Consider the following 15,531-nt stretch of genomic DNA (forward strand, 5'->3'; position numbering starts at 1 on the left):
TTTTGTATTTTTGTATTTTTGTATTTTTGTATTTTTGTATTTTTGTATTTTTGTATTTTTGTATTTTTGTATTTTTGTATTTTTGTATTTTTGTATTTTTGTATTTTTGTATTTTTGTATTTTTGTATTTTTGTATTTTTGTATTTTTGTATTTTTGTATTTTTGTATTTTTGTATTTTTGTATTTTTGTATTTTTGTATTTTTGTATTTTTGTATTTTTGTATTTTTGTATTTTTGTATTTTTGTATTTTTGTATTTTTGTATTTTTGTATTTTTGTATTTTTGTATTTTTGTATTTTTGTTTTTGTATTTTTGTATTTTTGTATTTTTGTATTTTTGTATTTTTGTATTTTTGTATTTTTGTATTTTTGTATTTTTGTATTTTTGTATTTTTGTATTTTTGTATTTTTGTATTTTTGTATTTTTGTATTTTTGTATTTTTGTATTTTTGTATTTTTGTATTTTTGTATTTTTGTATTTTTGTATTTTTGTATTTTTGTATTTTTGTATTTTTGTATTTTTGTATTTTTGTATTTTTGTATTTTTGTATTTTTGTATTTTTGTATTTTTGTATTTTTGTATTTTTGTATTTTGTATTTTTGTATTTTTGTATTTTTGTATTTTTGTATTTTTGTATTTTTGTATTTTTGTATTTTTGTATTTTTGTATTTTTGTATTTTTGTATTTTTGTATTTTTGTATTTTTGTATTTTTGTATTTTTGTATTTTTGTATTTTTGTATTTTTGTATTTTTGTATTTTTGTATTTTTGTATTTTTGTATTTTTGTATTTTTGTATTTTTGTATTTTTGTATTTTTGTATTTTTGTATTTTTGTATTTTTGTATTTTTGTATTTTTGTATTTTTGTATTTTTGTATTTTGTATTTTTGTATTTTTGTATTTTTGTATTTTTGTATTTTTGTATTTTTGTATTTTTGTATTTTTGTATTTTTGTATTTTTGTATTTTTGTATTTTTGTATTTTTGTATTTTTGTATTTTTGTATTTTTGTATTTTTGTATTTTTGTATTTTTGTATTTTTGTATTTTGTATTTTTGTATTTTTGTATTTTTGTATTTTTGTATTTTTGTATTTTTGTATTTTTGTATTTTTGTATTTTTGTATTTTGTATTTTTGTATTTTTGTATTTTTGTATTTTTGTATTTTTGTATTTTTGTATTTTTGTATTTTTGTATTTTTGTATTTTTGTATTTTTGTATTTTTGTATTTTTGTATTTTTGTATTTTTGTATTTTTGTATTTTTGTATTTTTGTATTTTTGTATTTTTGTATTTTTGTATTTTTGTATTTTTGTATTTTTGTATTTTTGTATTTTTGTATTTTTGTATTTTTGTATTTTTGTATTTTTGTATTTTTGTATTTTTGTATTTTTGTATTTTTGTATTTTTGTATTTTTGTATTTTTGTATTTTTGTATTCTTCAATCTGGCTATGCCTAGCCATCACAAATATGTTTAAGTGCAAACTCGCGAGAAAATCTTCAAGGTGCTTCTATCGAATTTCCCAAAACGCAAATCATTTAAAGAGCTGCACAAGTTGTTGCACGTTAATCTGGCCTTGAGGCCAGAGAAAGTTTTATTTATTTATTTGCGTTTTAGGACCACTTAACTCAAGAGTCATTCGGGTCCGATACCCAGAGAAAGTAAAAAGGCTCCAGATCAACCATGCGCAAAATTGCGCACATGTTAAGTGCAGTGAGTTAAAAATAGCTCAAGACATTGTTGCTATGCACAACGAGAAGCACGAGCTTGTGATTAACAAAACCAAGGTCAATGTTCGGTTAACGATGGAGGACGGGGGAGTGGAGGTCAAAATCCACCATCTCTCCGAAAACATCACGAATGACGAAATTGTGGCCTTTCTTCGGCACTACGGTGATGTCTTTAGCATCCAAGAGGCAGTTTGGGGAGAAAAATTCGAATTCCGCGGCGTATCGTCAGGAACCCGGATTGCAAAGATGGTGCTTCGCCGCCATATTAAGTCGTTCGTTACAATCAAAAACGAACTATCGCTGGTCACCTACACAGGTCAACTATACAGAAAAATAAATGATGGTAAATTCATCAGGAAATGGTGACAGATTTTGTGTCAAAAAAAATATTAATTATACCCCAAAAAATGATACAAAATGATTAATTTTTATTAGTTTTTGATGAATACTCATCAGGTTCACATTTTCATACATTTTCTATGTAATATTACTCATAAAGAGAGGTGATATTCAACCTACCAAATTTTCAACATTCTAAAACTCAATTTTTTTTCTGTGTAGCGACGTGCAGACACTGCACACTAACTCAACACATAGGGATGTCATGTGTTGAAAACAAAAAACTTCTCGGCCAGAAGGCCGACCTTAGCGAAAGACAGAAAAGCACACAGACAACTGCACCACAAAGTTACGCTGGTGTGGTGAACGAAGGTACCTTCCCCACGGTTTTGCAAACCCAAACTACACCACGACAAACAAATCCAATCGGCTGCATCAGTATATCCGGGACCGACACCGCGACGATCTTGCCGAATCACTCAACTGAAATCACGAACGAGCTCAGCGGAAACGGTACTTAAGACGACAACGAACATCAAATCGAGAACTCACGAAACGAAGAAGGCAATGATGAAGAGATGCCACTCTCTTTGACGCCTGCTGACATGATCTTGGAAAACAATTTCAAGGTCCCTTTTCCGATCCGGGATCCGAAGACATCGCCATCTTTGGACACCATCTCAGAGAGGGCAAGTGATATCTCTCCTGCCTAGTTAACTCAATCCGAATTCTGAAACGGAATCTAATTAGAATCGTATAACGGATTCTAATTAGATTCCGTTTCAGAATTTAAACTGATTTGACTGGGTGGAGGCTCTGCGCCCAATTCGGACCGACGAGGTCCACTTGGTATTGGAATGGTTTTATTTTGCCCTTGGAATAACATGGTTTGGTATTGCTGTGCTCTTCCACATACAAGTCTTTGGTATGATTTCATGGTATTTTAGCAACCAAGGGCACATTTTGGTCCCTGTTATTTGCCCAAGTAATACCAAAATTTGATATTCCCGTGTTATTTACCTCTGCTCGGGTATTCTAACCATAACCATAGTCAGTGAACCATAAAATTATCTTTATTTGGCGTAAAAACGATCCCCTATTGAAAACTACATGAAAAATTAACTTTTACACATAAAATAAGCGTAAAATACCTTTGCCTCGCAGACTGCGCATACACGGATAGAAATCCGGTCCGCAAATCCAAAATCAAACTGTCTTGAAATCGAAAACATCGTTTGTTTTCGATTTCGTTTCAAATGTTTTCAAAAACGACAACATTTTCATCACATTCGAAAACATTTGTGTTCGAAATCGCCCCCCGCTTTTCTCAAATTTTCTGAAGCGTAACAACTGTCAAACGCAACCAAAACCGCAACCCAATTCCACCGCGCGATTTTTACTGTTTGTTTATGTTTTGGTTTTAGTTTGAGAGAATTTGTGGAAAAAAAGCTGCGCGACGAGTGGTTATCTGACGACCCGGTTCCCTCCGGATCACGTTCGGTTCTGCTGGCGCAGAATGACGGGGACGACCCGGCCTGGTTCTTCGGGAGTCCGCTAGCATTGCGGCGCGTGGTTCTTCGGCGAGGACGGTTGTTGGACACCTTAGTTCTTTTTCGGCGTTGGCCAGCGGAATGTGGCTCGCGTAGTTGGCCAACGGAACGTGGTTCTTGTTCGCCGGGTCTGCGTGTTGATCAGCAGTTCCTCCGACGACGTTGGCCGCACCTAGTTCGGCCAGGTTTTCGACAACAGCGCCGGTTCGGAATCACGATTGCCGATTCCTGACAGCGGCGCCGAACCTAAGCGGCCTCCCGCCGCTCGAAAGTGCTCCCCCAGCGGTGTTTTTACTGGCACGAACCGATGGATATCGGTTCTGAGCGACCAGGCAGGGGAATCCTCCTCAGCAATGGGATTGGAGTATAAGTTCAGAGAAGACAACCGGTTCCAGCTACAGCAGAAGCACCACAAGAAGCGGCCAAAGGTGTTGATTCGCTACTCCATGAAGTGTGGTAAGTTTGAATGATAAAACCTCCCGAAATACCATAACCTAATCAACCTTTTCCTTCAATAGACCTCCTGCGCCGCCGACCTCCACGGCCGCCAAGGAGAAGATATTGTCCATCGGAAGGTAATCATCAACGAGCCGTTGCCGTGCTGCCGTTGATTGACGTCCCTGGAAAACTTGGCTGCTAACAGAGGAGTAGGAAGTTCCGACGATGCAATAATTCCGCTGAAGGTGGTCCTGCATCATGTACGGTACATAGCGGGCGGTCGTGCAGTTGGCGCGGTTATCCTACACTCTAATCTCATCACATACTATCTATCTGTCTCATACTATCTCAACTCTCATATACTCATCATACTACATCTCTCTCACTCCTCACTCTATCTCTCTCACATTCTATCTATCTACTATCACACTCTCTATCACTATATATCTATATCTATATCTCATAATAATCTCTATCACAACTCTCTATACTTCTTCTATATACTACACTCTACTATATCATCTATATCATCTCTAATATCTCTAATCTCTAGGGGGCGTCTCGAGTCCTACTCGTTTCGCGTTGACTTTTGGAGGCTTGGCGTTGGGATTTTTCGAGTGTTGGCCTTTTACAGGTTTGGCGGTTTTGGGGTTTTGCATATTTGGAGTTTTGCAGTTTGGGATGTTTGGAGTATGGCGTTTGGCGTGTTGGTGGATTGTGCACGTTTTGGGGGTTCGGTGTTTTGGAGGATTGGATTTTGGGCGTTTTGGCGTTGTCGTTATGGCGGTGTTAAGTTTGTGCGCATTTGGAGTGGGGGGGCCATTGGGGGTATGGGGTTGGAGTTAGGGAATTTTGGGGTTTGGCATTTTTGGCTTTTTGTGATTATTGGGCTGTTTGGAATTTCTGGTTTAGGGATTTTAATGTTTTGAGTGTTGGCGTGTTTGCGTTGGTGGGGGTTGGGGCATTGGCGATTTGACATTCTGGCTGTTTGGGTGGTTGGAGGTCTGGGGATTGAGGGGGTTTGGCTTTTTGGAGATTTGGGATTTTTGGGATTGGATGGGTGGGGGGGTTTTTGGTTATTGAGTTTTCGAGTATTGGCGGTTGGGGAGGTTGGGGAGGTTTTGGAGCATTTGAAGTTTTGGGTTTTGGGGGTTGTATTTGATCGGTGGGATTTACTACGTTGTTGGCGTTTGGGGTTTGGCGGGTCGGTCTTTTTGGCGGGTTGGAATTTTATGGGTTTGGGGAGCTTACGGTTGGGGGGTTGGGGGGGTGGCGTTGTGGAGTTTGGGAGGTTTGGGGGTTGGAGATACAGGCATTTTGGGTTTTGGCGGTGGGGTTTGGGAGTTTTGGCGTGTTGTGGATCTGGGGATTTAATCGTGGTGGTTGGTGGTGGGGGGTTGGGGGGGTTGGCGTATTGGCGTGGTGGCGGGAGTCGTATTTGGGGTTTTACTAGGATTGGGGCGTTGCCGTTTTTGAGGTTTGGAGTGTTAGGGTTTTTTTTTGTTGGAGTGTTGGGCTTTTGGGAGGTTTGGGGCTTTGCGTTTAGGGATTTTGGGGTGTGGCATTTGTGGAGTTGGGCATTTGTGGAGTTTTATTTTTCGTTTTGGGATGTTAACGTTTGTGAGGTTTAGCGTGTTGGTGGTTGGGGGGTTGGGGGGGTGGTTTTTTTTTGCGTATTGGAGTATGGAGTGGTGGTTGTTTGGACTTTTGGCGGTTGGGAGGTGTGGAGTTTTGGAGGTGTGGGTTTTTTGGAGTTTTAGAGTTATATAGGTTTGGTGTTTTGGGAGGTTTGTTGGTTAGGTTTTTTGTGTTGGATTTGTGGAGTTTTGAAGGTTTGGGGGTTTTGGAGTTTTGGAGTTTTGGAGTTTTGGAGTTTTGGGGTTTTGGAGTTTTGGAGTTTTGGAGTTTTGGAGTTTTGGAGTTTTGGAGTTTTGGAGTTTTGGAGTTTTGGAGTTTTGGAGTTTTGGAGTTTTGGAGTTTTGGAGTTTTGGAGTTTTGGAGTTTTGGAGTTTTGGAGTTTTTGGAGTTTTGGAGTTTTGGAGTTTGGGTTTTGGAGTTTTGGAGTTTTGGAGTTTTGGAGTTTTGGAGTTTTTGGAGTTTTGGAGTTTTTGGAGTTTTGGAGTTTTGGAGTTTTGGAGTTTTGGAGTTTTGGAGTTTTGGAGTTTTGGAGTTTTGGAGTTTTGGAGTTTTGGAGTTTTGGAGTTTTGGAGTTTTGGAGTTTTGGAGTTTTGGAGTTTTGGAGTTTTGGAGTTTTGGAGTTTTGGAGTTTTGGAGTTTTGGAGTTTTGGAGTTTTGGAGTTTTGGAGTTTTGGAGTTTTGGAGTTTTGGAGTTTTGGAGTTTTGGAGTTTTGGAGTTTTGGAGTTTTGGAGTTTTGGAGTTTTGGAGTTTTGGAGTTTTGGAGTTTGGAGTTTTGGAGTTTTGGAGTTTTGGAGTTTTGGAGTTTTGGAGTTTTGGAGTTTTGGAGTTTTGGAGTTTTGGAGTTTTGGAGTTTTGGAGTTTTGGAGTTTTGGAGTTTTGGAGTTTTGGAGTTTTGGAGTTTTGGAGTTTTGGAGTTTTGGAGTTTTGGAGTTTTGGAGTTTTGGAGTTTTGGAGTTTTGGAGTTTTGGAGTTTTGGAGTTTTGGAGTTTTGGAGTTTTGGAGTTTTGGAGTTTTGGAGTTTTGGAGTTTTGGAGTTTTGGAGTTTTGGAGTTTTGGAGTTTTGGAGTTTTGGAGTTTTGGAGTTTTGGAGTTTTGGAGTTTTGGAGTTTTGGAGTTTTGGAGTTTTGGAGTTTTTGGAGTTTTGGAGTTTTGGAGTTTTGGAGTTTTGGAGTTTTGGAGTTTTGGAGTTTTGGAGTTTTGGGTTTTGGAGTTTTGGAGTTTTGGAGTTTTGGAGTTTTGGAGTTTTGGAGTTTTGGAGTTTTGGAGTTTTGGAGTTTTGGAGTTTTGGAGTTTTGGAGTTTTGGAGTTTTGGAGTTTTGGAGTTTTGGAGTTTTGGAGTTTTGGAGTTTTGGAGTTTTGGAGTTTTGGAGTTTTGGAGTTTTGGAGTTTTGGAGTTTTGGAGTTTTGGAGTTTTGGAGTTTTTGGAGTTTTGGAGTTTTGGAGTTTTGGAGTTTTTGGAGTTTTGGAGTTTTGGAGTTTTGGAGTTTTGGAGTTTTGGAGTTTTGGAGTTTTGGAGTTTTGGAGTTTTGGAGTTTTTGGAGTTTTGGAGTTTTGGAGTTTTGGAGTTTTGGAGTTTTGGAGTTTTGGAGTTTTGGAGTTTTGGAGTTTTGGAGTTTTGGAGTTTTGGAGTTTTGGAGTTTTGGAGTTTTGGAGTTTTGGAGTTTTGGAGTTTTGGAGTTTTTGGAGTTTTGGAGTTTTGGAGTTTTGGAGTTTTGGAGTTTTGGAGTTTTGGAGTTTTGGAGTTTTGGAGTTTTGGAGTTTTGGAGTTTTGGAGTTTTGGAGTTTTGGAGTTTTGGAGTTTTGGAGTTTTGGAGTTTTGGAGTTTTGGAGTTTTGGAGTTTTGGAGTTTTGGAGTTTTGGAGTTTTGGAGTTTTGGAGTTTTGGAGTTTTGGAGTTTTGGAGTTTTGGAGTTTTGGAGTTTTGGAGTTTTGGAGTTTTGGAGTTTTGGAGTTTTGGAGTTTTGGAGTTTTGGAGTTTTGGAGTTTTGGAGTTTTGGAGTTTTGGAGTTTTGGAGTTTTGGAGTTTTGGAGTTTTGGAGTTTTGGAGTTTTGGAGTTTTGGAGTTTTGGAGTTTTGGAGTTTTGGAGTTTTGGAGTTTTGGAGTTTTGGAGTTTTGGAGTTTTGGAGTTTTGGAGTTTTGGAGTTTTGGAGTTTTGGAGTTTTGGAGTTTTGGAGTTTGGAGTTTTGGAGTTTTGGAGTTTTGGAGTTTTGGAGTTTTGGAGTTTTGGAGTTTTTGGAGTTTTGGAGTTTTGGAGTTTTGGAGTTTTGGAGTTTTGGAGTTTTGGAGTTTTGGAGTTTTGGAGTTTTGGAGTTTTGGAGTTTTGGAGTTTTGGAGTTTTGGAGTTTTGGAGTTTTGGAGTTTTGGAGTTTTGGAGTTTTGGAGTTTTGGAGTTTTGGAGTTTTGGAGTTTTGGAGTTTTGGAGTTTTGGAGTTTTGGAGTTTTGGAGTTTTGGAGTTTTGGAGTTTTGGAGTTTTGGAGTTTTGGAGTTTTGGAGTTTTGGAGTTTTGGAGTTTTGGAGTTTTGGAGTTTTGGAGTTTTGGAGTTTTGGAGTTTTGGAGTTTTGGAGTTTTGGAGTTTTGGAGTTTTGGAGTTTTGGAGTTTTGGAGTTTTGGAGTTTTGGAGTTTTGGAGTTTTGGAGTTTTGGAGTTTTGGAGTTTTGGAGTTTTGGAGTTTTGGAGTTTTGGAGTTTTGGAGTTTTGGAGTTTTGGAGTTTTGGAGTTTTGGAGTTTTGGAGTTTTGGAGTTTTGGAGTTTTGGAGTTTTGGAGTTTTGGAGTTTTGGAGTTTTGGAGTTTTGGAGTTTTGGAGTTTTGGAGTTTTGGAGTTTTGGAGTTTGGAGTTTTGGAGTTTGGAGTTTTGGAGTTTTGGAGTTTTGGAGTTTTGGAGTTTGGAGTTTTGGAGTTTTGGAGTTTGGAGTTTGGAGTTTTGGAGTTTTGGAGTTTGGAGTTTTGGAGTTTTGGAGTTTGGATTTTGGAGTTTGGATTTGGAGTTTTGGAATTTGGAGTTTGGAGTTTTGGAGTTTGGAGTTTGGAATTTTGGAGTTTGGAATTTGGAGTTTGAAGTTTGGAGTTTGGAGTTTGGAGATTGGAGCTAGGAGTTTGGAGTTTGGAATTTGGAGTTTGGAATTTGAAGTTTAGAGTTTGGAGATTGGAGCTTGGAATTTGGAGTTTTGGATTTTGGATTTGGAGTTTGGAAGTTTTGGAGTTTTGGAGTTTGGAAGTTTGGAGATTTGGAAGTTTGGAATTTGGAATTTGGAGTTTTGGAAGTTTGGAGTTTGGAATTTTGGAATTTGGAATTTTGGAGTTTGGAGTTTGGAATTTGGAGTTTGGAATTTGAAGTTTGGAAGTTGGAAGTTTGGAAGTTTGGAATTTTGGAGTTTGGAAGTTTGGAATTTGGAAGTTTGGAAGTTTGGAGTTTGGAAGTTTGGAAGTTTGGAGTTTGGAGTTTGGAAGTTTGGAAGTTTGGAGTTTGGAATTTGGAGTTTGGAGTTTGGAAGTTTGGAATTTGGAAGTTTGGAATTTGGAATTTGGAAGTTTGGAGTTTGGAAGTTTGGAAGTTTTGGAAGTTTGGAGTTTGGAAGTTTGGAATTTGGAGTTTGGAGTTTTGGAATTTGGATTTTGGAGTTTGGAATTTGGAAGTTTGGAAGTTTGGAGTTTGGAGATTTGGAAGTTTGGAAGTTTGGAAGTTTGGAAGTTTGGAGATTGGAAGTTTGGAATTTGGAATTTGGAGGTTTGGAAATTTGGAGATTTGGAATTTTGGAAGTTTGGAATTTGGAATTTGGAGTTTTGGAAGTTTGGATTTGGAATTTGGAATTTGGATATTTGGAATTTGGAATTTTGGAATTTGGAATTTGGAAGTTTGGAAGGTTTGGAATTTGGAAATTTGGAAGTTTGGAGTTTGGAATTTGGAAGTTTGGAAGTTTGGAATTTGGAAGTTTGGAAATTTGGAATTTGGAAATTTGGAATTTGGAATTTGGAATTTGGAAGTTTGGAAATTTGGAAGTTTGGAAATTTGGAAATTTGGAAATTTGGAAGTTTGGAAGTTTGGAAGTTTGGAATTTGGAAGTTTGGAGTTTGGAATTTGGAATTTGGAAGTTTGGAAATTTGGAATTTGGAATTTGGAAGTTTGGAGATTTGGAAGTTTGGAATTTGAAATTCGGAGTTTGGAAATTTGGAATTGTTTGCGCAAATTTGCATATTCATTAATCCTCAAATTCCTAAATTCCTAAAATCCTCAATTCCTAAATTCCTAAGTTCCTAAATTCTCAAACTCCTAAATTCCCAAATTCCCAAATTCTTAAATTCCCAAATTCTCAAATTCCCAAAATCCCAAATTCCCAAATTCTTAAATTCTTAAATTCCCAAATTCACAAATTTCCAAATTCTTAAATTCCCTAATTCCCAAATTCCTAAATTCCCAAATTCCTAAATTCCCAAATTCCCAAATTCCTAAATTCTCAAATTCCTAAATTCCCAAATTCCCCAATTCTTAAATTCCCAAATTCCTACATTCCAAAATTCCCAAATTCCCAAATTCTTATATTCCCAAATTCCCAAATTCCTAAATTCCCAAATTCCCAAATTCCCAAATTCCCAAATTCCTAAATTCCTAAATTCTCAAATTCCTAAATTCCCAAATTCCTAAATTCCCAAATTCCCAAATCCTCAAATTCCCATGTTCCCAAATTCTCAAATTCCCAAATTCACAAATTCACAAATTCTCAGAATCCCAAATTCCTTAATTCCTAAATTCCTAAATTCTCAAATTCCTAAATTCCTAAATTCCTCAGTTCCTAAATTCTCCATCTCCTAAATTCCCTAATTCCCAAATTCTTAAATTCCCTAATTCTCAAATTCCAAAAATCCTAAATTCCCAAATTCCCAAATTCTAAAATTCCTAAATTCACTTATTCCCAAATTCCCAAATTCACAAATTCCCAAATTCACAAAATCACAAATTCCCAAGTTCCCTAATTTCCTTATTCCCAAATTCCCAAATTCCTAAATTTCTAAATTCCCAAATTCTTAAATTCTTAAATTCCCAAATTCACTTATTCCCAAATTCACAAATTCCCAAATTCCCAAATTCACAAAATCACAAATTCCCAAGTTCCCTAATTCCCCAATTTCCTAATTTCCAAATTCCCAAATTCCTAAATTCCAAATTCCTAAATTTCTAAATTCCCAAATTCTCAAATTCCCGAATTCCCAAATTTCCAAATTTCCAAATTCCTAAATTCTCAAATTCCTAAATTCCCGAATTCCCAAATTCCTAAATTCCCAAATTCCCAAATGCCTAAATTCTCAAATTCCCAAAATCCCAAATTCCTAAATTTCCAAATTTATAAATTCCCAAATTCCTAAATTCCTAAATTCCTAAATTCTCAAATTCCTAAATTCCTAAATTCCAAATTCCTAAATTCCCAAATTCTCAAATTCCCAAATTCCCAAATTCCCAGATTTCCAAATTCCCAAATTCCCATATCCCCAAATTCTTCAATTCCCAAATTCTCAAATTTCTGAATTCCTAAATTCCTAAATTCCTAAATTCCTAAATTCCTAAATTCCTAAATTCCTAAATTCCTAAATTCCTATATTCCTAAATTCCTAAATTCCAAATTCCTAATGTCCCAAATTCTCAAATTCCCTAATTCCCAAATTCCTAAATTCCTAAATTCCCAGATTTCCAAATCCCCAAATTCACAAATTCCCATATCCCCAAATTCTTCAATTCCCAAATTCCCAAATTCCCAAATTCACAAATTCCCAAATTCACAAATTCTTAAATTCTTAAATTTCTAAATTCCCAAATTACCAAATTCTCAAATGCCCAAATTCTCAAATTCCAAAAATCCCAAAATCCCTAATTCCCAAATTCCTAAATCCTCAAATTCCTAAATTCCTAAATTCCTAAATTCCTAAATTCCTAAATTCCCAAATTCCCAAATTCCCAAATTCCCAAATTCCCAAATTCCCAAATTCCTAAATTCCTTAATTCCTTAATTCCTTAATTCCTTGATTCCTAAATCTCAATATTCCAAACCAACACACACACACAGACACACACACACACTCACACAAAAAATAGTTTTGTAATTAATGATGTATTTTTTGCCTCAATAAATAAAAAAAAAACGAATCAACTGTTTTACTGAACCAAAAGAAATATCCAACGGTCAATTCAAAAACCAAAACCAACGGTCAATTCAAAAACCGATTAAACCGTTCGGGAAGGCTGCGTGCTTTTTTTTGCCAGGCGTCACCAACCGTGACGACTCAAAATCGACAACATTGTTCTCGATTTTGTTGCAAATGTTACCGGACGACTGGTCGACAACATTCTGAAACGAATTTCAGAACGAATCGAGAACAATGTTGTCGATTTCCCGGACAGGATTTCTATCCGTGTACCTTTGCCCCGCGTGGGGTTACGCACTTCATTTTTTTTAGAGGAATTGCCTGGTTCTCGAGATACAAGCAATTTGTGGTAAAACCAAGTACTACGTTTTATAGGCAAGTTATAATTGTGCACTTTGGTAAACAGGTCGAATCCGAAATATTCAATGGTCACTGGTGACAGAATGATGGCCATTAGGTGCGAACCTTTGCTCCGCTCTACTCTCAAAAAAATAAAAATCAAATTATTCGCTCTACAGCATTGCCTTGGCGTTCTCGATTGCGAGATTCCTACTCGAAACTAGGTGTTCGAAGGCTTGATTGTTGAGGCAATTGCAAACCTCTTTTTACACCTTAGCTTCCATCCACCCCGGGATTCGAACTGACGACCTTAGGATTGTTAGTCTAACTGCCTACCAGCGACTCCACCGAGACAGGACCCAGGGAGACGACTCCTACACCTGGACTGAGCTAACGACCTAACCACTGGGTTAGACCGGGACCAACATTTACTTCCCTGTCCGACGGAAGGCGTGATCAGACAAATCTCGTCTCAAAATTTGCCACCGGGACCTTCTGGGATCAAACCCAGGTCGACTGGGTGAGAGGCAACCACGCTTACCCCTACACCACGGTCCCGGCGCTCTACTCTATGTGTAACAATTTTTTATGGTTTTTGTTAGGAGCATGACGTTTTTTTTAGATTCTGGATTAAACAGATTGTTCTGATAATTTTTTATATATTTTAAAAATCATTTGAAAGATAATAGAGCCAATGAAATTGAAGAATCGATATCTTACCTTATTCGCATCTAAAGGGTTGTCCGATAAATGTACGATTGCGCCAGGATGAGTCTTTCTGATTCTGTGAAAGAAAGCAAAAATGACTTTGGAAAAGTTGATCTTGCGTTTAACAGCGAGTATTTCACCAATGTGTAACAGCTCGTATCGAGGTGCTCCGGTTTGGATGAAACTTTCAGCGTTTGTTTGTCTATACATGAGATGAACTCTTGCCAATGCCAAATATGAGCCCTCTACGACAAAGGGAAGTGGGGTAAAACGTGCTTTGAAGTTTGAAGTCCAAAAAACATAAAAAAAATTAAATTGCTCGCATTTCTGTAAAACTTAATCAATTTCAACTCTCTTAGATGCATTCGAAAGGTCTTTTAAAGCACTTCAAAATGTGCCATAGACATCCAGGATTGGTTTAACTTTTTCTGTGTGGGCCGATTGGCAGAAAACTGTTCGGCAGAATGACGTTTAGCAGAACGCTAATCGGCAGAAAAAGTTAAACGAGAGAAAATTTTTTGGCAGAAAAATATCTGGCAGAAAACTAACCGGCTCCGTGGCTTAATGGTTACGGCTTCTGCCTCACAAGCAGAAGGTTCAGGGATCAAATCCCGGTCGGTACCTTTGAAATTTGGAATCAGGAATTGGAACAAAAACGAAACTGAATCAGGTGGGATTCGAACTCACACCTCTGGATTGATGGTCTGGGACTCTAACCAGTCGGCCATCTGAAGGTTATAAAACATGTTGTATTCTTCTCATATTAAATACGCTCTGATCCCTGATTTGCCTCAGGGATTGGGAGTCTTAAGATAGATCAAGGATCCGTCTGGTGCTTGCTTCTATGTTAAGGCGGGGCCGGAAAATGCCCAACGACCTCGGAATTGGGCCGCTAGGATCTCTGCCATTCTGAAATGGGTCGTTGGAAGCAGCGCGAGGGCTATCACCACCTAATACCCGGGACTGAGATAAGTTGTATCAGCATTCGGCATATAAAAAGTCTGATAGAAAGTTGCAGTTGAGTCTTTTTACTGGACGGAAGCGTTTTTAATTCGCTCTACACCTTATTTTTATTTACCTTCACTGACTCAGTCCACAAACGCAAACGTAAACTTATTTATTTTTTGTCGCGCGTCGCGTGTGCCCTTATTAACAAACGTAAGCAAAATGCAGTGCTATGTGCCGTCGTGCTCTTCACCTTTCGACCAACAATACCTCTGGAACTGCTCGGGGATCTGTAACCGAAGTTTTCACGCGGCCTGTATTGGGGTCAAGCGTGGCTCCGAAGACGACTTGCAACTACATGTACTTCCAGTATGCAGTCTTTGTCGAAATAACCTACATATGGAAATCTTCATTAGAAAAATAATACAGCATCATTTAGAAGGCAGTCATATGATCTTGACTCTCATCAAGACAAATGACAAGACAAATCAAGAAGCCCTAGATGAACTGCACAATAAAATCATAGGCCTGCAAGAAGAAATTAAGAAATCCACAGAAATTGCAAGTCAAATCCATACGGCAGTACTAACACAGGCAGCGGCAATGGACTTCCCCTTGAACGAAGTCAGGAAAGCATTTGAAGACACCACCTCGGACCAGAATCAAAAACTCGCTGAATCATTCGGCCGTATCCAGGAAATTACGTCATCCCACCGGGATGACATAATTAAAACAATTGTCTCAGCAGAAAAATGTCCCTTGGACATTATTCTAGCAGTACACGATGAAGTGAGGGCCCTCACTTCATCCATCAATAAACTGCAAGACAATGAAATTGAAGTCCGGCAAAAATCACTTGCAGAAGAATTAAACGAACAAACCGTACTGGAAATCGAATCTGGCTGGCGACTTATCGGCAGCAAAAAAATCTGAAAGCCAGACTGGACCGACTTCGACGCCAGACAGCGGACTCGCCGTCTTCAGGAAAAGGAAGCCGAAAAAGCACGTCGCCGCAACCGAAAACATCGTCAACAAATGCAGCACCAGCAACAACAACAATCACAACAACATCATCAGCAACGCCGGCAACAGCAACACCTGCAGCAACAACAATCACATCAACTTCTTCGTCGGTAACAGCACCAGACCAACTGCAACTCTGACGCAGGCCGAAACCCAAGTACGCCACATTTTAACTTAAAGGCTAGTATGCTGATCGGAAGGAAAGGGGTCAAGAAACAGCTTTACGAACAGCAGAACAAAGGAGAGAGAGCGATTTCTTAGGACTTTTCTTCACCCTCTCTGACTTGCTTGCGCTGCCGCTGCTGCCCATTTGATTTTTTTCTTGACCGGTTCCTTCCGAAGTGCGTATACCGCTTAAAGGACAATCAATTCGACCAGGACAACGCAAGTAGCAGCAACTTTTTTACTCATTCGTCAACCAAATTGTCCGACAAGGAACTTCTAGACCAGGCAAGGGTCGAATTTTCTGGCCAACCTTCAACTACATCGAATCCAAACTTCATCAAGGCAGGCCCAAAATCAGACATACGTAATTATCGCGGAATTGCTCTTTTGTCTTGCATTCCAACACTTTTCGAATCTATTGTAAATGAAAAAATCTTTCAGCAAGTAAAAAACCGCATCACATGTAAACAGAACGGCTTTTTTAAAGGCCGCTCTACTAGCACCAACCTTTTAGAATTTGTA

The 15,531-nt window shown here is 37.9% G+C and overlaps 1 protein-coding gene across 1 annotated transcript in view; it reads right to left on the bottom strand.

The window, feature by feature from the left end:
• LOC120430139 (syntaxin-binding protein 5) overlaps positions 1–13,101 on the bottom strand; it is a 45,855-nt gene extending 32,754 nt beyond the window's left edge. The window contains 1 exon segment of the mRNA XM_039595226.2: positions 12,889–13,101. Within this exon segment, the coding sequence (XP_039451160.1) occupies positions 12,889–13,086 (198 nt within the window). The 5' untranslated portion in view covers positions 13,087–13,101.
• Positions 13,102–15,531: the final 2,430 nt, after the last annotated feature.

The sequence above is a fragment of the Culex pipiens genome, chromosome 1, assembly GCF_016801865.2.
Source record: "Culex pipiens pallens isolate TS chromosome 1, TS_CPP_V2, whole genome shotgun sequence".
Classification (NCBI taxonomy): domain Eukaryota; kingdom Metazoa; phylum Arthropoda; class Insecta; order Diptera; family Culicidae; genus Culex; species Culex pipiens.